The 20755-nt window shown below is 36.3% G+C and overlaps 4 protein-coding genes across 6 annotated transcripts in view; 1 reads left to right on the top strand and 3 right to left on the bottom strand.

The window, feature by feature from the left end:
• The window catches only part of LOC109544477 (protein alan shepard), a 46573-nt gene extending 38541 nt beyond the window's left edge, over positions 1 to 8032 (bottom strand). Inside the window, exon 1 of one of the 2 annotated variants that reach the window (XM_019914682.2) lies at positions 7640 to 8032. The gene's annotated coding sequence lies outside the window, so the exon portion shown is untranslated. The remainder of the gene's footprint in view (positions 1 to 7639) is intronic. The other variant, XM_019914685.2, reaches the window with a different exon arrangement.
• Positions 8033 to 8730: 698 nt separating this feature from the next.
• Positions 8731 to 19393, top strand: LOC109544614 (nuclear autoantigenic sperm protein). Of its 2 annotated transcripts, none has more exons than XM_019914916.2 (7): positions 8731 to 8865; positions 17271 to 17328; positions 17417 to 17653; positions 17711 to 17929; positions 17998 to 18260; positions 18318 to 18422; positions 19005 to 19393. In XM_019914916.2, the coding sequence occupies exons 2-7, from the start codon at positions 17271 to 17273 to the stop codon at positions 19191 to 19193; spliced, it is 1071 nt and encodes a 356-aa protein (XP_019770475.1). In that variant the 5' UTR covers positions 8731 to 8865; the 3' UTR covers positions 19194 to 19393. The 2 variants fall into 2 exon arrangements, with proteins under 2 accessions (XP_019770475.1, XP_019770474.1); XM_019914915.2 differs by lacking the exon at positions 8731 to 8865 and adding an exon at positions 17125 to 17218.
• On the bottom strand, positions 10313 to 16278 carry LOC109544615. The gene is made up of 6 exons (XM_019914917.2): positions 16050 to 16278; positions 13082 to 13344; positions 12784 to 13026; positions 12391 to 12510; positions 11746 to 11883; positions 10313 to 11690 (listed from the first exon to the last, which is right to left on the bottom strand). The coding sequence occupies exons 2-6, from the start codon at positions 13182 to 13184 to the stop codon at positions 11419 to 11421; spliced, it is 876 nt and encodes a 291-aa protein (XP_019770476.1). The 5' UTR covers positions 13185 to 13344; positions 16050 to 16278; the 3' UTR covers positions 10313 to 11418.
• On the bottom strand, positions 19382 to 20307 carry LOC109544616. The gene is made up of 4 exons (XM_019914918.2): positions 20038 to 20307; positions 19805 to 19884; positions 19583 to 19742; positions 19382 to 19522 (listed from the first exon to the last, which is right to left on the bottom strand). Exons 1-4 carry the CDS (start codon positions 20210 to 20212, stop codon positions 19425 to 19427), a joined length of 513 nt encoding a protein of 170 aa, XP_019770477.1. The 5' UTR covers positions 20213 to 20307; the 3' UTR covers positions 19382 to 19424.
• Positions 20308 to 20755: the final 448 nt, after the last annotated feature.

Below are 20755 nucleotides of genomic sequence, written 5' to 3'. Positions count from 1 at the left end.
GCCACTCCTCTTCATCTTCCAAGACCCGAATCTCCATTTTCCGCTGCTGTTTCACGAGTTCACCTCAAAACCTTCTGGTTTCATCTCATCTCTTTTTGGGGTCCTCTTTTCTTGGCCTTCATCGCTTTCTTTTCCTTACAGAATTCCATTCGAAGATCTGTTTTGTATTTGGCATCCTTCGTTTAGATCCCACTCATATTAGTTGTTTACTACTACAGTGTCCCAGCGGGAACCGCCGCGATTGATATCTCAGGAGAAACTTGAAAATTTTGGATCCAAAATTCACGAAATTTTTTATAATTTGCTTAACAGCACAGCGTGAAGACCTTTCTCCAGAGGTCCATCTCAGTTGCCTTTAATGTTTCTTTCTGTAGTTCAATCAACTGCACTCCTTCATTACGTGCTCATAGATGGACGAAGCTTGTCATTCATAAATCCCGATTTGTTTGCGAGCAACATTGGTTTCTATCGATTCATCAAAGAAAAACACGTGGCACAATGGCAGGGATAAAAGTACTTAGCAAGTAGGCCCGATCAATACGTCTACAAAGATTGAACTTAAGCCAAAGACACACTCGTCTATTCTCGTTCAAGTCAATATTGGTATTACAGAGATATGGAAGAACACTTGCAGGCTGTACCTGAATTAATACCAACCAGGCACAATTTCCCTTTCATTGCAGTGTTAAATGGGGTCTTTGTAATTTGTAACCTTCTATGTTTACCCATCAAGCATTTCTTTGTCAGTTTTAAATAAATCATTAAAAAGTCTAGCTTGAATATATTCTATTTCAAAAGTCCCTAGTCAATTATAATTACTCGCGGATACACGAAGGTGTCTCCGAATCAACCGAAGTAAAATAAGAACAAATTGTGCCAAGCGTAAAGGGTGCACAATTAACGACAGGCACAACCTTATTAGTGGCACGCCTGACTGAAAATCAAACAAGCATTTGCCGGTGTCAATTTAACGGCGGCACTATTACTGGCATAACGGGAATGTGTGCCTTTGGTGCCCTATTTTTATTTATTTAGGAATCTGTGATAGGTTTTCGAACAAAAATGTACACACAAATGTATCTATTTAATCTGAGTCTACCTATAGTATAGAGTATATCTCAATCCCAACTATTCTGCCTCTACTACTTTAGTAATATGTATTCAGTTAGAATCCCGATATTCCATGGGGAATTTTTTACAACTGCAGTTTGTAGCTTGTGTTGTTCCACATATAATCAATATCCTTTCTTCCTTTCTTATCTTCCTGACTACAATGGATCTAATAGAACATTCAACATTACCAGGCGAACCATATAATGTTGATATTTCCGAATGTCTTACGAGTTTAACATTAAATTTGCGTTAAACTCGAAATTAAGGTCTTTAGTTCGAAGGCACTGTTTTATTATTAATTGTACCAACAAAAAATTGTTTTTAAAACTTTTGCACCCACTAAAATCTAAAACTCGATTATCCGATAATATATTTTTTGAATCGTGTACGCGGTTTGTCCAAAAATAATGAATGCTCATGAGTAAAGTACTTTTGTTTCTGACGACGATCTCAAAAATTGTTATTAAACGTTGATCAGAATTAAAAACCACGTTTAAATATCGATTTTTTACTAATTTTTCATATATTTATTTGTGTTGACTAAAGACCATTTTGCAATTTAAGCGCATCCGGAATCCGGAATGAGTGCATGCACATTTATACTGCAAATAAGAAAATACATACAATAACAAATTGTGTAACTTACATTATTTTAACACTAAAACAAAAAACAATTCAATTGCCACTCATTTCCTTAATCCCTGGACAAATCCACCATCTCGTTCAAAAAATGTTCACTAGTCTGAAATTAATTTACTATTTTTGTAGGAGTTAAATGATGAAAATTTTAATTGGAATGTCCATCATTAAAAAATTGCTACTTCTCTATGCGTTTTATAGTTTCCTTAGTGGACTAATAGTTTGCGATCGCTCCAATTTCCCTCAATTCCGCTTTTACGAACACTCACAAAACTTGACAGCATATTTCAAACATACAAAAGAACTAGAGAACTAGAGAACTTGATTGAAATCAATGTGAATTATTTTCTATTTCCCAACCAGCAGATGCAGGAAAAGAATAAGAACTTTAAACCAGTTGTCGCACTGAGACTAAGTCTCATTGCAAAATTCCTCCGCATTCCCCAGATCTAAATCGCATTGAACATGTTTGGGACAGCGGTAATCAATTACCAATCACCGACTTATGAAATGCCTTGGGGCAAGATGAGTCTAATCGTTAAGCAGTTATTCAAATAGAAGTAGAATTAGTTGCCACTAATTAAATCCAATTTCCGGTTTAAATTCATGAGACAACGTTGTTGAAGTGAATTTCTGAAAGACTGTATTCGACCTCAGCCATTAAAAAGAAGCTGAAATCTGATCGATATTTCCAGACAGGATGAGAGTCAAATCTCGCCAGTTCGCGTAACTAGGAAATGCATTCCGCAGCTGCTGCCACAACTACGAGCAGCCCGAATGCAAAAGTTACAATTCGCTGACTGCAGCTCCAGCTCAGCTTCAGCGACGTCTAGACAAGGGATTCAAAAGGGCTTTAACCCTTCGTGCGGACGATGCGGAAACTATCTGTCTACAGGCTGACGCCCCTTGGGTTTCGAAATAAATCTGTCGAAAAAATCGCCTACTATCCACGGAAGACGGATTTCGAACTATTTTTAGAAGGGCACATTAGCAGTCTGCATTGTTAATATTCAACGTCGCCCTAAACGGAATTATCGTGGAAGCGTGCTGCTGCTGCTGCTGCTGTTGTTGTTAGATTGGATCGATTGACATTTCCGGCTGAAGCCAAAATTCACTCGCTAGGAAAGGCCGAAAAACACTAAAAATACACGCCAGTTCAAGGAATAAGGCGTTTTTGCAATTGCGACTGGAAAACATCGTTTATCACCGCGCGACAGCAAACATTTACAAAAATTAATTTAAAGACTTCAATTGTTGCCTAATTAAATGGAAGTAACTTTGGTCGCGACACATTCATTCGTCATTCCATTTTAATACTAGCGAATCAATATCAGCCCCATTATTACCCGGGCAGGGATGAATTGCAATTTTTACTTCGGGATAGTTTGGTTCCTGGGAATATTTTCCATAGAAATCCGCCCTTTAGACAACGCTAGGCCCAACATGCACCACGTATTTGCATTAGAAATTATGGGAAATTGAAGTATTTCACATACAGACTGATAGAATTATAGACAATGGGCATCATTCCTGTGGAACCTTAGAGTCGCCCCAAAATATCAATAAAAAAATTGTTTCACTTAAAACTGAAGATGGCAAGTTTCTTTCAATTGCAAGTCGAGTTGCAAAGTAAAAAAAGTACAGTATGGCTCACATGTAAAAATATATTTTGCCCTATTAAGCCCATAACTATCTTCTCTTTCTTAACAAATGTTGGTTCTTCGGACATCAAATTCTACTTGAAAAATTGCAATAGTTCTACCAACTCACTTTTTCCGTTTAATTGTTGAAGCAATTGGAAAGCATTACTTGATAGCAACCATTACTAATGAATTCTCGAAACCAGCGTGATCTACATCCCTACCTGCGGTTTACCACATGAACTGCAACATTTTTTTATTCAACATATGTGCAGACATTATCAGTGAACTGACTCGGACATGAATCAGAAGCGAAAAGTGCAATTAGCTCAGAATTGACGATAATTAATTTCTGCCCATAAAAACTGCCCTACAAAATGAACTTTCTCCATAACTAACGAATCCAGTTTTGATCAAACTTGCGTGCTGTACATTGTGCGCAAATTTCGATACTTTTACTGCTCGATAATACTGATTTAATCTATTTAGCTGAATTATTCGCGATTTGGCAATCAGTTACATCAATTTTAGTCAATGATCTCAACCGGCCTGAAAATCGACCTACAAACTTACAAAAACAGAAAGTTTTATATGGAATTTCGGTTAAATATCTGGCATATCAATGTTTCTGTTAACAACTCACGGATAATAAACCCATTAAAATAATTATCGCTTTAAATATCTTAATTGTTTAGAAGAAAGTGTGTTTACACAAGGGACAAAACCATGCAACAAACTGGTTGAACGTGCATGGACGAATTGAATTTCTCAAATATGATAAGGTTGCATGATATGCTATTAAAAATAATAGCTGAACTTTATCGTTATGATCAATGTATTTGTCGAAAAGGACAACTTGGAAGTTTGGGGGCAAATTCAAAAGAATTAACTAGGGGACTGTAGCTTGTATTTCTGAGAAATAATACGGAGTTTTTGGTGATTTTTCAGAATTATGCGGCAAAAATTTAAAGAACATAAATCTCCAACTGGACAGAATAGTCCTTAGAAGACTAAGACAGAATTTCATGTAAAAATCTATAAACCATCAATCAAATGTTTTCACTGCCCGGAAAAACATTGCGTTTAACAAAAAAAATGTGCAGAAACTATCTAGATTCATGGGTTTTCTCAGAGAACTGCCTCAACCTCAAACACTAAAAAGTTTACCAAATTTAGTGGTTTTCAAATAAAAAAACTAGGGGCCAGTTGATGAAAACAAAAACATATTTCCATTTTTTTTTTCATTTATTGCCGAACCTTCGTATAACATTAGCATGCAAAGTAACGTTAATCATAAACTCATTGAACCGCACTTTCCTATCTATGATCATCACATTGCGTTTTCAGTATATTTTGCTGTGTTTTTGCTAAACAGATTAAAGTTTACAGAGCTGTTTTTTTCCTTTTCTGTTCATTATTCTCATTTTGTATAAGAACAACGAAAGTCCAGTTAACCGGTTTTCCGAAAAGGCAGATTAATGTTAAACCCGTTCACATTCATCAAAAGTATCGGCGTATTCGTTGAATGTGGGATAAAGAAAATGCAACGGTACATAAAGCAAACTAATCTGTAAACTATTCTACCTCCGGTTGTAAGTCGGAAACCTATCATTTCAAGTCAATAAATTGACAAACACATAATTGTCCTAAAGATTATGCGGTGCCAGACCTACAAATAGAATTGTCCACTGTGCTATTTAAATAGAACTTCCTAGAAGTCTCCACCTGTGCGAAACCTAATTCCTCAACCTTTGTAAAGGATCAACACCACTGGAGTATTGTACCTGCTGACAATAAACCAAGACGCAAGTGACAATAAACCAAGGAGACAAAGGATCAAAGAAAGATTTCACCTGAGAATGATAAACACACATTTAAGTCAGCAATCATAGATAAAAGAAATGGTGAGGGATGTGGCCAAGGAGGAGCAGGTCATTGGCAACGCTGAGAGGCGGCAGACTTTCACCCGAAGAGACAAGATCAGGGTGGCGAGTGGGGCTAACGACCCCGTCGGGCCATCGCCCGATTAATATTAAACGAAAACCCGAAAATTACATCAAAAGTAACAATCTAAGGAATATTTTAAATCAATCAAACCCATAAGAACCAACTACTGTTTGTATTTCAGTGCTTTGAGTGAATTAACCGGAAGATGCAAGAGATAATTTGATGTTGTATCGACGTTTTCAATAACTCAATGATTTCAATAGAGAACACATCAAGGCATTATCTTGGAAATTCTCCGATAGCACCCGTATCCTGGCAGAAATTCTGGATAGACATCAATTGAAACGTGTGCCATTATTCCGTGCGCCGCATCAAAGGAGCATCCACACATTCGATTTTCCAGCTAGGAGGAAGCCAGACTGCACCACCATACTCTGATTTATCAGGCTGCAGTTCTTATGGCATATCGATTCGCGGAAACTTTCTCAACTCGTGCTCGCTAAACGCACTTTATTCATTGCAAAACGTTTCCCTTGAGTAATTCACAACTCAACTAGGTTGGTTTTGAAGTTGCTTAGGAAGTTATCCAAATGTAGGCTGAAGTTGAATGGATGAGGCAATTTAAATCGTTTTTTTGAATTTAAATAGATCAACAGTTTTATATTGTTTTGAGAATAATCACGTCGCTACACAGCCCTGATTCAAAATGTTACTGAAACAACCGTTAGAACATGTATGTTATGAACACATATGAGCACATTTACCAAAGTTCATATGATCTAATCTGTGACAAAATATCAACAATTCCGTATAAAGGAACACAACTCTTCACATTACCTGTGTGCAACTGTAAAGTATTTAATGGGTTTTGCTACGAATTTACTCCGGAACGACAACATTGTAAGTTTCGCAACTGGATTCACTTTGATCGGATTATTCGTTTCAAACAATACATTATTGACTGGTAACTCGAAAAGATTATGGGAAAAGAATATGCAAAACATGTCGGGGTGGATTTGGGGTTGGTTCCTTATAAACGCACAAAAACCTCTTCATTTAAACTAAACTGTGCGTGACTAGGAAGTGTTCAATAGAATTGGCCAAGATTTTGCAAAAGAACTGACAATATGCAAATTTCGCGACTGGATTCCCTTTCAAAATGTAACTGGTTAGATTATGCATTGCGAAATTTTCCTGGAATGTTGTGAATTGTGCCATTTGCTCTCAATCAGTTTTAATAATTGAATGTGCTGCCTAGTTTAATGTGATTAGTGTTACGTGAAAACCGCACATTGAATTAACTGAACGTTCACTTATTTGATTGAATTTAATGTGTTTTTATTTGAATTCTTTAGGCAGATTGAAATGTTTTATGCTTCTAATTCCGTACTCCACTATATTTTTTTGGACCAAATGTTCAGTATCTATTTCCTACTTTCTGTGAAAAAAAACACAGTTCAAGAAAAAATTTGATCATATTGTAAAGAAAAAGTTACAAACAACGATCACAAAATTAAATTAAATTTAGACAGTTATAGTGGGGTTTGAAAATGCAAAAGTGTGGCAGAATGTATGTATTTAGAATTAGTTCCTTATAAATGCTCAAAATCCTCTCAATAAACTGCAAGCAATTTGCAACGGAACTGACAAAATTGTGAATTTTGCGACTGGATTCCCTTTCAAATTCATTTCGACATTAGTGTTTCGTGAAAACCGTCCATTGAATTAATTTGAACGTTTAATTGAATTTATTTGCTATTTAATGATTCTCACTTCGAATTGCTCTATCAACCAGGTTTTCGACGGAAATTTGAATAAAAAAACAGTGGACATAAGGAAAAAAAACATGTAAAACACTTATTAGGGGTGAAAATATGCCGGGGGTGGATTGGCAATGTCTTTTGAATCTGGCCTTTGCGCTCTTGCTACTGCTAAAAATAACAACGTTTTGCATGGATCCCCAATCTCATAAATTCCTTGACAACCCGAAATTCGGAAGGAACTCGGTAGTAAAGGTGGAATTACCTTACGTAATAAAGTGTAAAGGCAATCGCAGCGAAGGAATGTACAGCAGTAACGGCCTAATCATATACATACCAGGACGGAGCTAAAGTTCTTAGGAAAAGTGATTATTGAATGCGAATTGAGGAATATTGATGCGTGGCATACGTGCGAACTCTTTTGTATGCATTTTCACAATTTCGGTCGCAAAATAGATAAACAACCTTGTAAGAAAGAACTGGGAAAATCCCAAATCTGGTACTTACCAGATTCAGGGCAAGTTGAATATGATTACTTACCTTGGCTGATTCCTCGACTCCGTGGACTGAAATGTTGATGGGATATGGAAAGGCACTTGATGGTAAGTCTTTTCTTATAGCACAAAAGGTACTTCGGAGAAGGCCTTTGATAGATTCGCGATAAATTCAGCAAGAATGCATACGCCCTCCTAACTCTGACAGATGTCAAAACGCCCCAAATAAAATGATTTTTGGAAAAACGGCAGTCAGTCAGTTATCTGTAAAGTCCGTACTGATTCGAAACGATGCGAACTACTAAGTTACACTAGGAAAACGGCAAAATTTAGAATAGTTTTCTAATGGTGCTAAATCACTATCGGAACAGCATCCGACATTTCTGGTTTACACCGTACCGTAAAGATGCAGAATGCAACGGAGTGTTTATGCGCATATGTGAATGTAAACGTCAGCTAGTCAGCTGGTTTTCGACATTAGTCTGGAGAAAGTGATCCGTGCCCTCTGTGCGAACCAATGGCCAACTATCTGGAACAGTTTTCCAAAATATTACCATCCTGGAACGGAATTGGTTTATGGAGTTCGAAGCATAAAAATTTGCCCGATTGCTATTCAGATAATGCTGGAAATAGTTTTTATGCACGCCGATTGTCTGTGGGAACTTTCAGTTGCTCAGAATATCAAATTTTGCAGTCGCGAACAGCAGTTTTCTGTTTCAAGCCTGTTCTGTTACCGAATTCAAAACTCTCAGCGCTTCATAGCGGTAACATTTTTAACTACTCGTAACGATTCCATTTGAAAAAAACCGTTTTATGACGCCATTCGGTTGGGTGTTTAATAAAGCACCAATTAATATTTTATTTCATCCTACCCTAATTTGTTCACAGGAAAAATATGTGTGAAACTGTGAGAAAAAAGTTCTTCAATTTCTGCATTCTACTGTAAATAAGCAAGTTAATACTGATCCCAACTTTAAAATCAGTTCACTGATCGCAATACCCAAAATTAAAATGTTTTGTAACCTTGTCACTAATAATTCACCTTGCAAGAGAGAGAGCACAATTTGCTTCGCGGATAGACATATAAAAGTTTTGATCTGACAACACCGTAGGCGCCGACGTAGTAGCCCGGGCCGGCTTGGGTTTATTTCCCGTCACTTTTCAATTGTCGATTTTCCCGCTTGTGTTCAAGAGAGTTTAGCTTGCTGTTTTTGAGGAGAAAATCTCAAATTTTGTCCGAACTGTGAGAATTAGTCCAGTTTCAAATCAAAGGTAAGCACCTAATATATACTGGAACATGTTTTCCGCATGCTTCACCTGGCAAAACCCCAAAAGTGAGGTTATTATGTAGCCATACTTTCACTCTATTGTTTTTATATTTTTACACATACTGGAGATATTTATGCAAAAACTTTTTCGTTTTGATCTAAAAATATGTTCCTCCCCCACTTGTAGGTCATTGGGGTGAAATTTCCCAATTGTCAGTTCTTTTGAAATGTTGATGTCCATCAATGTCTTCAGGAGTCTTAATAAAGTCCATCCTCATGTTTGCGTTTCGTTTGCCCTCATGTTTGCGGTTTCTGGCTTACCTTGCAGTTCTTCTGAGTATTTTAGTTCGGTGCTCATGTACTTTGTCGGAGTTTTGCGTTTTTTTTTTAATTTTCTCTTAAAGAGGACTTCAAATAGAGTAATTTCATTGAAAAAAAATTCGGATCGTCCATAGAATCATGCCAGAAAACATTTACGAACTTTAATAAAATATCCATATTTACGCTAAACTTTGTGCAGCTGCACGTGCAGCATGTTGCCGGACTGCGCAAAACGTTATATGCAAATTAACTTACAATACTTTCGTGTAAGTATAGGGATAGGTTCAATGTTAATTAATATTTAATACATATTTTTAATTTTTTACGAAAACCGCGATAAATTTTTGTAGAAATGAACATTGAATTCTAACTACTTAATCTATTCCAATATCTACTAAAACAAATTAAACTAAACCAGAAAGGTTTCCTTAGGGAATGTATGCAATTTACTTAAAGGGAATTCTCGTAAAGTGCAAGTATGGGTAAAATAAGGGGCAACATTGCACATTCTTTAATTGCTGAATCACCTGGGATGTGAAATGCCACAATTAATCAAGAGCTTTAAAATAAGTCCCAAAGTTTTGCAATAACTTTATTGCAGTGGATCTTAGGCTCAATTTTGTGTCTCGAATCATCGATTGTTAGTTCTTGAAACAACATTTAACAGTACACGGCACTGGGCATTTTCATTTTCTATAACTAATAAATAAATATCGGGTCGTTTAAACATGATTTTCAAAAATTTCAAAGTATTTTTTACTGGTGGTCAGGTGTATGGATGATCAGCATTTTTTCTCTTGCTTTATTTTTATTGTACCATAAGGGAAAATTAAAAGGAACGCGAAATTCGGACAGACATGAAGTACATGAGCACCCAGTTCTCGTAAATCTTCGAATTTTCTTCATGTAATGAAAGTATTTTTCTTGAACGTCCAGGAGATGAGAAAGCAGCAGTAATGGGCATCACTGTTTTCGCGAAACTGACCCCTTTGATCATTATCGAGGTGATATTTATCTGATGACCCTTAGCAATATGCCCGCGTTATAGAAAATCTTCCTTAAGTCGTTATTTTCGTTAAGAAGAGCATTCTTCTGCGAAGAACTTGCGGCAGGAAATCAAAGACAGCAAGTAATAACATAGTTGCAGTAAAACTTTGACGGCACCTATTGTGTATTCACAAAAATCAAAATAAACAATCTAAACAATTTTACGTTTTGGCATTATCGTCGTACTTTTAAAGCTAGCATTTCTAAATGAACTCGTTGATTAGGCTTCCACTAGTTGCACAAATTAAACAGTTCTTACTCTTATCCAAGAAAAGCACCAATGTATAAAGTTGCTAATGTTGTTGCAAATGTGCCAATGTTTGTACAAAAAGCAAAGAAAAATGAACGACCATTAACAGAAAAACAAATTAAACACAATTGCAATTCACCTGATTTAAGAGTCGTTTCAACTTATCGTTTAGAATAAGTGATCGTGTAATGTCTTAAGCGCTAAACTTGTAAAAATATTTTCAATATAGGTATATTATACATGATTTCTTTTGCGTAGGTATAGTATCAGAAAACAATTTAAGGCCACTTACTAAACTAGGTCATGAGTAATCAAATATTGAATGTTCTGAGGCAATTACCAAGAGCTCTTAGAGGAGTGTTTGAATACGTTATTGACAAGAGTAAAGGTCTTCTAAATTGCCTCAATAAAGTACGAAAAAATCGCTCTAAATTGACTTAAGTAGAATAGTATTTAAAAAGCGTTATACAAAATAGTTGACAAAGGCACCTCAGAATTTAGCTCAGAAAGCTTATAATCGATAGCCGGTAAATGTTAATACTGGCCTAAAGTAGGACAACAAACAGTACAGAGTAACTGATATCGAGCAACACGTGCGTTGCAAAATGTTAATACTGAAAAACAATATTTTTCAAACCGACTTAAATACGCTTGCCATTTGCTTAAACGTTGCTTATCTCAGTTATTCTGTATAAGTTTTTGCATTCAATGTTTACTTTCTAGAGGATTTAACTAATATATCAGCGACACGTTTGGTTATAGTCAAAGCTTTTGTATGTAGTCAATAGAAAGTTGAATTGTTTAATTGAGAGGTTTTTTAACAGTAAATTGTGCGCACTGGTATTGAGTAATAAATCTATTAATTCTAAGCCAATTCTCCAAAGACCGAGAAAACTTCTCAATCAAACAACTGCTGCCTGCAATTTAAACCCATTGATGTCAGTTAAGCATGCTTGATATCGGGTTGAAGCGCATTATTTTGCTCAGAAGTATCCATAACACTGAAGTCATTACACAGAGCATTACGCCGCCCCATCCTAAGTCTAAAGACCAAGAGGTGGTGAATATACGCGCTGGTAGCAGCAGCCCCACTCCTCGTCCCCCCATAGGGCTTACCACTCCATCTACTGTACCATCATGAACTTCAGAATGGGGCTTAATGTGCAAACGCTTGAAGTGGATGATTGTTAGGGTGAACAGTGCAAAAGAGGCTGGAAAAATATTGATCAACATCTGTGAATAAATCAGTTGATTAATGGAATGTACCAGCTAATAAGTACATGACACCGGTGACTAGAACAGCACTAATTTGATGTTGGAATACGCCAAAAGCTCCTACCAAAGCGGCACTGCCCAATATTATTAGGCAAACTAGGGCGCAGGATATTGAAAGATTCTGCATACCTTAAAGTGAAAGAAAAATCAGTGAATTTTCCAGGCGAACAAGCTTTTTAAACAGTTCAATAAATATAGGTACCGACAAACATTTAAGAGTGGTAGAAGCATCAAAACCATGGTTTTTTTTATGAAAATGTCCCAAAGTGAATCCTTATTATGCATTTTGTACAATTAAAGTTTTTAAATTAATATACAGATTCATACATAGCGTGTTAGATCAATTGAAATCTTAGTCGTAAGATTACGAATTTTAGGACACCCTGTATAAAATAAAAAATATCAATATTATTGAATATTTCGCTTTAGATAACTATGGCAATTCTTAATAAAAAAATAAGCAGATTTATCGGGCCAGTCTGAAAGTGCAATAATATACAGGGCGTCCCCCAAATATCGAAGTTGTAGGTAATTTCGCACCTTAAGCGTTGAATTGTCCATCGACCGTAAATCACCCTGTATATCAATATGAAATATGTTTTACCAAAATTGGGAAAAAACCTATTTGTGACTTACGGTGTTGCCAATCTGCTCTGGGTTCATAGCCGCGAAGACCTTCTGAAGCCCCAGACAAGTAGTTGACACAAGATTGTACTGAAGGAAATCCCACTCGCCCTAAAAGATCGATTTCTTCATCTGGAACAATGTTGGAATTAATTTATTGCGCGCCTGTTTTCTGAAACGTGCCTTTATTGCGTTTTATGTTCTTTCAGGCTCTCTTAAGGGCTTTCACGGCGATAAAGATACTTGCACTCTGTAATTTTCTGTCGCCGACTATCCTGAGTTGAGTTTGAGTATAAACAGGGAATTATTTATTACCAGCTGAGGGCTAAGACTTGGAAAAACATGCATTTAAGGAGGGCGAAATTGCAAAATACCAGTTGACTAAGTTAAGTGAGTAACAATTACCAGTTAAGCTCAAACATAAGGTCCATATTCCACCATGCATTGGAACGAGAAAAGCGACAGTGCGATCGTTCAAATCATTAGTAGAGACTCGAGCCACTGTTCTGTCAAGAAGCCACTGTAAGCGAACTGTCCCATTGGCCAGAACCTCCAGCCTGTTCATATCCCACGTGACTTCCTCCCAATGGTCTGTCATTATCGCCGCACATAGCATGCCAGTGGCGCACGTTGTCAGTACCAGCGTTCCTTAAAAATGAAAAGTCACATAGCGCTACTTTAAGTAGATGGTGAAAAATGCTACCTAGCAGGAAAAAAACACTGGGGTGGACACTACAGTTCCAACCAGCCTCTTCTGAGTCTTCTGTTGCGTTAACCCCGCTAGCCCCTGCGGCGTTGCCGTCCATCAACAGTGGGGTGTAGTCCACGATGAGTAGATCGTACTTGCCACACTTGGGCGGAGCCACCCGCCAACCTACAAACTGCGCCAGAACTCTTAGGGCGTCAACAGTCGCTCTTTTGCGATCAGATTTGTCCTCAAGCCCAAGATGACCTTGTTAGTAGAGTCTATAAATAAGTACCAAATATAAAGACTTCCACCCGGAGTAGGACTGGTTTTCCACCTTATAGTGCGCCAATGCAAAAATTGATTTTAAATATTGAAGAGATTCACTTGCTTAAACTTGGCCATACTTTTATTTGCAAACATCCTTAAAGTTTGTATGAAAAAGCAGCAGCGGCAAGCCTGCATCCCGGCAGTTATTTCTTGACAAACGTGTCAGCGTAATAGCGCATTAGTGGTTGGATTTTAAATGGTACTCTTCAAAACTTTAAATGTGTTACAATGTCGAACATGCATGAAGACTGCCTTCCTTTAAGTGACTCAAGAAAAAAATTTAATTGAATATTTTTCTGTATTTCCTAAATATCTTTGAACAACACCTCCAGAAGAATAACGCCAAGTTTGAATCACCCTGTATACAAGTGTGTGAGAAGGATTTATGATTGGAAGTTTGAGGAAAAATGAGGAGGGGAACTTGTGCAAATATGTTTTAATTGTTCGTCTGAATGAAAAAAGTAAGTTTTGTACCAAAACAAAATTGAAAGGTAGAAAATGCTATTGGAGTCATAAGAATCGAAACATGTTTAGTATACAGTGTGTGCAAAGTTCAGTCGTTCTAATGCAACTACAATTTTTTTTCTGTCCGGCTAAAAGTAATTTATTTAAGAAATGGATGACTTTGTGTCTCTTCTCCTAATTTTAACAAATAATCTAATCTTTCAACAAATACGCTTTAGTTCAAAACCACAATTGGAATAAAATAGACTAAGAATATTGTTAAATATGAAAATCGAAGAATGTAAATTATGTACAAATATGTACATGTATGACATGGGATTAAACTGTACGTGGTGGTTCAGATTTTTTTCATTTTCATTTTTTTCTCAATTTTTTTTTAGTCTTCTGAGTCGTTTATAAGTGAAATGTTCAGGTATCAACCATTTCAAACTTGAATGATTAACGCATTGGATTTTCCGCAAATGTGTGCCGTTTTTTAGCTATAAGGAGATTTTTTGCGAAAATGTTGTCCTTTTTTGCGTAGATTACGACATTTTGTGCTCAAAGTTTCATCAGTAATTTGCTCAAAAAATTCCTTAAGTATTCCAAATGTTTAAGGATCTGCCCTCTTTTTCGCATTAATATAATTCTAAATGTATTTTTATATGAATTAGAAATCAACGAAATGCACAGCAGAATCACATTTCGATTTTTCAATCGAAAATATTTAACTTTTACAGCGCGCAACTCTCTTTACAATTCTTTATACCCAACCAACTTCTACTTAATTCGCATAATTCCCTTATAAAGAATTGGGGACCGTTGACCTGAAGCCCTAGTTTCGCGTGCCACTTTCAATTTTTATGTTAATCTTATAAAATGCCAATAATCCGCTGAAAAATCCTGTTAAAGTGAAAGAGATAGTCGGTCTTGGCTGACCTTTTATGCGGGAATTAAGGTATACGCTTTACAGACTTGCCCTACTTATTAGAGTCGCAAAAAAGTAACATCCTTAGCGTGCTAACGATTTGCAAGAATGTATGCACTTCAACCCTGTTGAATTTATGGATTTAATTTTCATGGTCGTCTCCAAATGTAAATTGTCAGCGGTAAATGGCACGAGGCTGAACAATCAGTAAGGTTTCATGGTGGCAACGTTTTCTTCCAAAAAAATATTCAATTTGGCTCTTTACCAATATTTGCCATCAATATTAGTTCTTATATGCTTCGCGAGCAAGCCTGGATTAAACTGGAAAGTGTTTTACACTCAAACTGTGTTAAAGTAATTAATTAAAAGCATTCAATCGACTCAAAAGAAACTGCATTATCAATGCATTATTTGCTGGAAAATGTAGCTAAATTCAATTTAATCGGTATTTCTTTCAGCATCCAAACTTCGATTAAACTGGATAGTCATGGCGCCACATACACGTGTCGTTTCGACTTTGTTAGCTTTAAAATTAAAGCGACATTCTTTTTCCGAAGACAATTTTAAAATCTTCAATTTTTTAACGTCCAGATTTTTTTATCGGACATTTTCAACAACGGAAACCAAATTTGATTTTTTCCCAGGAAAAGCATTAAATCTAATGCGGTTTTAGGCCCTCTTTTCTAACGTTTTGAAAGCACGAGTGGCTTGCATCTTCAGAGGTGGTTGATGCGCCGAGCAAACCACCTCATATTAATATGTTCAGTTAAATTGAGCTTTTAGTTGAAGCTGATTTTAAACCGTTATCAATAATTTGAAGCACGCTGCATGGCATTAAGTAAGAGTTAAGTTCAAAGCGAATTTTACGGTGGTTTATTAATCGGCGGCAATTTCTTCCCCCATTCTTCATGTGACAAATGAATTTGATTTCCGCAATTTGTCTCCTTCAACCATCCATTAGCTATTTCCATTAGGAAATCCGTTGGCTCCATTTGTATAGACTGTAATCGATTTGAATGGCATGGATATATCGTGATTTGAGCCCCTTAAGCAGATCTATTTCTTCGGTTTCCAACTGGGAAATTAAAGTCGTTTTAGGCCAAACAAGCGTGGGCATATGCATAGAAATTGAATTGGAAATGGCCACTAACTTTCCACATATTGGTCTACAGTTTTTCCAAGTCCTCATCTTTGAGATGCAATCGCTCTTAAAGCTTAAAAAATTTAGTTTGAATGCATAGATTTCCATCCTTTAACTATAAACTACATTAAAAATACTCGTACTCGTTAATGGAAAACTCCCATTTCCTCCTGATTTCCCTGCTACACTAGAACTAGACTTAGATTTGGACTGTTGTGCAACTAAACTACAACTACGGGCCCGAATTTTTCCTGGAAATTTACGTCATTCGTCTGTTCGGGCGAATTTAATCAAACAACATTCCGCGACGCCACGCATTTTCCTACTGGAAAAATGGAAAGTCTGATTCCATGGAGCTTGATAGCGCCCCATTTCTATCAGGGCAATGTTGTCAGTCTTCTGCGGGAAAACATTGGAGAACATTTTCTTTCAATTTTCTACTTGCGTTGTATAAGCAACATAAGCAACGTGAACAAGGGTTTTTCAAAAGAGTGATTTGTAAACAATTGTTTGAGCCCAACCTGTATTTTAATTGGTTTTTATCCGTTTGTCTTTTTTTTAAATTATTTGAGAGACGAATATTTAAGAGTGCTAACTGAATCAAAGCGAAATGGCCACAAATATGCAATTATGAAGGAAGTAGGAGGACGAAATATAATTAATTGAGGCTGTTTCCATATTAAACACACAACCAAAAGCATTAGAAAGAAAGTCGCAATTCTAGAAAAATCAGTTGAGTTGTTCTTCACAACCGTAATTTTATAACCAAGGCTACAAAATGTGCGTTGAATGCCCAATTATTGTTCAATTTTCGTTAAAATAAATTTTCCATAAGGCAAAGTTTTTTTGTGCGTTCTACGAGCCCTCTAATGGATTCTCCAGAACTGTGCCTAAAATGGACAACATCGCCTCCGTGGGCATTTCACGTCGATAATTATGTATTAGAAGTAAAAGGATAAGGGTTCCGTTGCCATTCCCGGGGTGAAGTCTGCTCATACCGCCAACCGTCCAAGTTCTGAAATTCTATCTATTATATTATAATACGGTGGTCAATGAGGTAATTTCGATGGCAAAAATTGTCCTGATTCAAATTTGTCCAAATTTCAATGTCCGTTTAGATGCGAACACATTTTGCATTTCAAACGGCATGTTCGAGCAAAGTGTAATATAAATACATTGCTGCTGAAGAATGTATTTAAAAAAATTACATGTTTCTTTCCTGTATAATTTTTATAAATGTTAAGCTTCTAGAACCAGCAGTCGTGTGCGAGTTGCTTGTAGTTTAATTTGTCCGATTTTTACATTAATCGAGGTATTTATTCATTACGCGGTAAAATTTAAATATTTTTTATTTTTTGTTACAGATGGCTGACGTAAGTCTGGACACGGATTCCAACGATCCACATGAACTTTATGCCAGAGGTAAATAGAACGGGTTTGAAACCAGCATAATCTCAAAAACTTTTTCCAAAAGCAACGTTTTAAATGTTTTATTGAACTTAATTACTAGGGATCCGGGCGTTGATTCTTCAAAACTACGAGGCCGCATCTGCTATCATCAGTAAAGCAGCCGAATTGTTTGTGGATTACTACAAAGATGATTTGCATCCAGAGATGGGTAAAGTCTACCTGGATTATGGAAAGGCTCTATTAGGGTATTGCCGGGAACAATCTGGAGCCTTAGGATGTGCAGTACCAAAGGAGTCTTTAGATGAACCCGATGAGGACGAGGGTGCATGCACAGAAGGTGGCAAATTAACTCAAAAAACTTGTTTTTTTTTATTTGATAATTTGGACTATTTAGAAATGGATGTTTCTGGAGCGTGTGATACTGAAGAGGTCGAAGATAATGAAGAACCTGAATCTCATGACGAACCTAAAGAAACAGCTTCGTGCAGTGCAGAACCGGGCCCTTCAATAGCTGAGGCGGAGATGGAAAATACAAGCATAGCAGAGGAACCAACTGACTTACAATTGGCATGGGAAGTGTTGGAGCTGGCTAAAAGAATCTTTGAAAAAAGCGGTATAGTGACTACTTTAGTAGATAATATTCATATAATTTTCCTATATGCTCAAGCCAATATTGTTTAGGCGACCGAAAGTCTTTAGCGGAAGCCATGATTGTGCTTGGGGAAATTCAGCTAGAAAATGCAGCATACGACAAAGCCATCCAAGATATGACAGAAGGGCTAGCTATTCAACAGGAATTATTTGGTAGAGACAGTCGAACCATCGCTGAAACTTTATACAAATTAGGAATGGCCTATTGCATTAATTCGCAAGTAAATGAGGCAATTCACAGTTTCAAAGAGTCACTCGCTTACTTAACGAACAAAATCATGGCACTGGCAGCGGTAGGAATTCATAGTACACGGTTCACTTTACTTGAAAACTAATGACTTGTTTTAAAGGAGGACGTTTCCAAGTCTGAGTTTCAGGACGAGATTACTGAAATTAAAGGCCTTCTCCCGGAAATCAAAGATAGAATTTTTGAGATGGAAGCGTTTAAAAATGAGGTATGTATTTGCGCCGCATACATTGTGACTGGATTGTCGACAACTTGTGGTAGCGTTAATAAAATCGAAGTAAGACGGAAGCCAAGAGAACAATCAATCGAAGAAGCATTGTTGAATTTAACATTTGACGATTAGCAGCTTCAATAAAAACTCAACACTTCATATGTTCTCTGAATCATTGATCTCAAATTTACATAAATTTCCCGAATGAATGAATGTATTTTATACTTACTGGTACGTACAGACATCTGCATTTTGATTTTTTGTGTATTTTGTCTATTTTTTCAATAAACAGTAATTTTTAAACCAGCTGTTTTTTTAGTTGTTTGTCCGTTTCATGTTCGTTTTGATTAAATCACTAATTTATCAAATAAATAAGTTTGATTCGCGCTTACTCTATCTACTTTCAATTAATTGTGCATTTTAGTGAGTAAGTAGATAACTCACTCAATTAATTAAAGTTAAGAAGCGCGCTGGATAAAAAAACGCTTTTCTATGTATACTTATATTTATAATGCGATTTTTCTTAATTCGGTTTTGATAGTTAAAGAGAGCTCATTCTGAACTTTCACATTTTTTTAGGCATTAAAAAAAGCTGCCGAAAAAATTACTGAGACCTCAAGTTCTGCAGCGTCTGACCCTAGTCCTAGCAGCTCAAAGAAAGCGACCGATATTTCCCATTTAGTCAAACGCAAACGACAATCTGAAGAAGTCGATAAATTGAGTGAAGAAGCCGCGTGTAAGAAACGGGAAGTGGAAGGAAAAAGTTAGTTTATATCTTAAGTTTTACTTTTAAATTAAAATAAATTAAATTACTTTTTTAATGGTTTCTATTCTAACTCGTCCACTTTTCAATCACTAACTAAAGCCTCGTTCATTTTCATCAGTATCATTAATTTAGATAAGAATTTGACTGTAAAATTCAACTACTGTATTCGGAACATTAAGTTATTAAATACTTTTTCATCGGACATTTTCGTTTATTTAGACACTCAATTAACTTCAGTTTAGAGTTTCATACAGTTCTTTTTCTAGCTTTCTTCGGTACCACAGATTAGCGGATAGTTGTAGCGTTCTTAAAATCAGTATCACTCGAAGGCCTAGAGAAGAATGAGTTTAAAACCCAGGTTATAGAAAAGTAATTTTTCGCCTTGAATCACCTAATCCAATGGAAGTTAGAAATAAGGCAAGCCAGGGCAGGCCTGTGGTTTGTCGCACTGTTTTCAAAATAAGCATCATTCTTCTTAAACTCTTGTAATGGTTAAAATACAGGCCGTAAAGCGTTACCACCACCCAAGGAAAGATGAAAGCTATATTTCGCTGAAATTTCAGATTCTGTTATTTGCTGAATATACTTTAACGGAACTGTTATAAATACTAACCGTGGATAATCCTTTGTGTAACATCCAGGCTGTAAAAACTATCAGCACTACGTCCTGCATATTGAAAGATATTGAAACTCCTGAAATATAATCCTTTACTAAATACACATCCATCAATGGGTACGATCTATTATTATCAATTAGTTTTCAACCCTAATGCGCAATTTGTCAGATATACATTATAAAAATTACTGTTTTACCGCTATTTCACGTGGTTATGACCGGAATTCTACCTTGAATATTTCCAGTTATCTCCATTTTACATGCGGAAAAAATGGATTGAAATAGCCACATAGAAGCAACAAGCAGAATGGGCGGTTTAGGTTCTTGAAATTTTGAAGGGGTTGCTTGAAAGGCTGTATCCTCTGCTGTGTAGGTGCCATTTAGAGCCACCGTGCTCGAACTCATCTCAAATTTCGAATTTTTTCCTAATCGTTAATTACTTAAAGCATATTTGTAATTTGGCAGTGACAATAGGTTTTTTACCTGGTCATGATTTCACTCATTAGGTAATTTGAGTGAATAAAAAAGTCCATACTTAAAAGGTTTAACTTATGATATTCTCGTTTTTTGGTGCTTTCATTGGAATTTTCTTTGATACGCAATTCACTTCAACGGTTTCAGTTATTTCCACTGTTTGACTCTACAAACTTGCATTTTTTCTTCTTTGAGGATCAATTTTACTAAGGATTTCATTACTTATTTTCCTATCTTCTGTTGCTTTTTGACTACTCAAACTCTTCCAATGGTTTCTTCTTTGAAGCTCAACTTTACAGAAAGTTTCATTTCTCAGTTTCTCCTCTTTTGTCTCTTTAATCGCGCACATCTTCTCTCGACTTGTTCTTCGTTTCTGTCCAATTTTACTTCGACGGTTTCATGTATTATCTTTTTTTGCTGTTTCGCATAGCACTGTCGATTTATTCTTTTGAATTTCAATTTTAATCAAACAGT

The sequence above is a fragment of the Dendroctonus ponderosae genome, unplaced genomic scaffold (genome assembly GCF_020466585.1).
Source record: "Dendroctonus ponderosae isolate FM_Combo_2020 unplaced genomic scaffold, Dpon_F_20191213v2 Dpon_F_20191213_2, whole genome shotgun sequence".
Classification (NCBI taxonomy): domain Eukaryota; kingdom Metazoa; phylum Arthropoda; class Insecta; order Coleoptera; family Curculionidae; genus Dendroctonus; species Dendroctonus ponderosae.
This window is presented reverse-complemented; position numbering and strand designations above follow the sequence as displayed.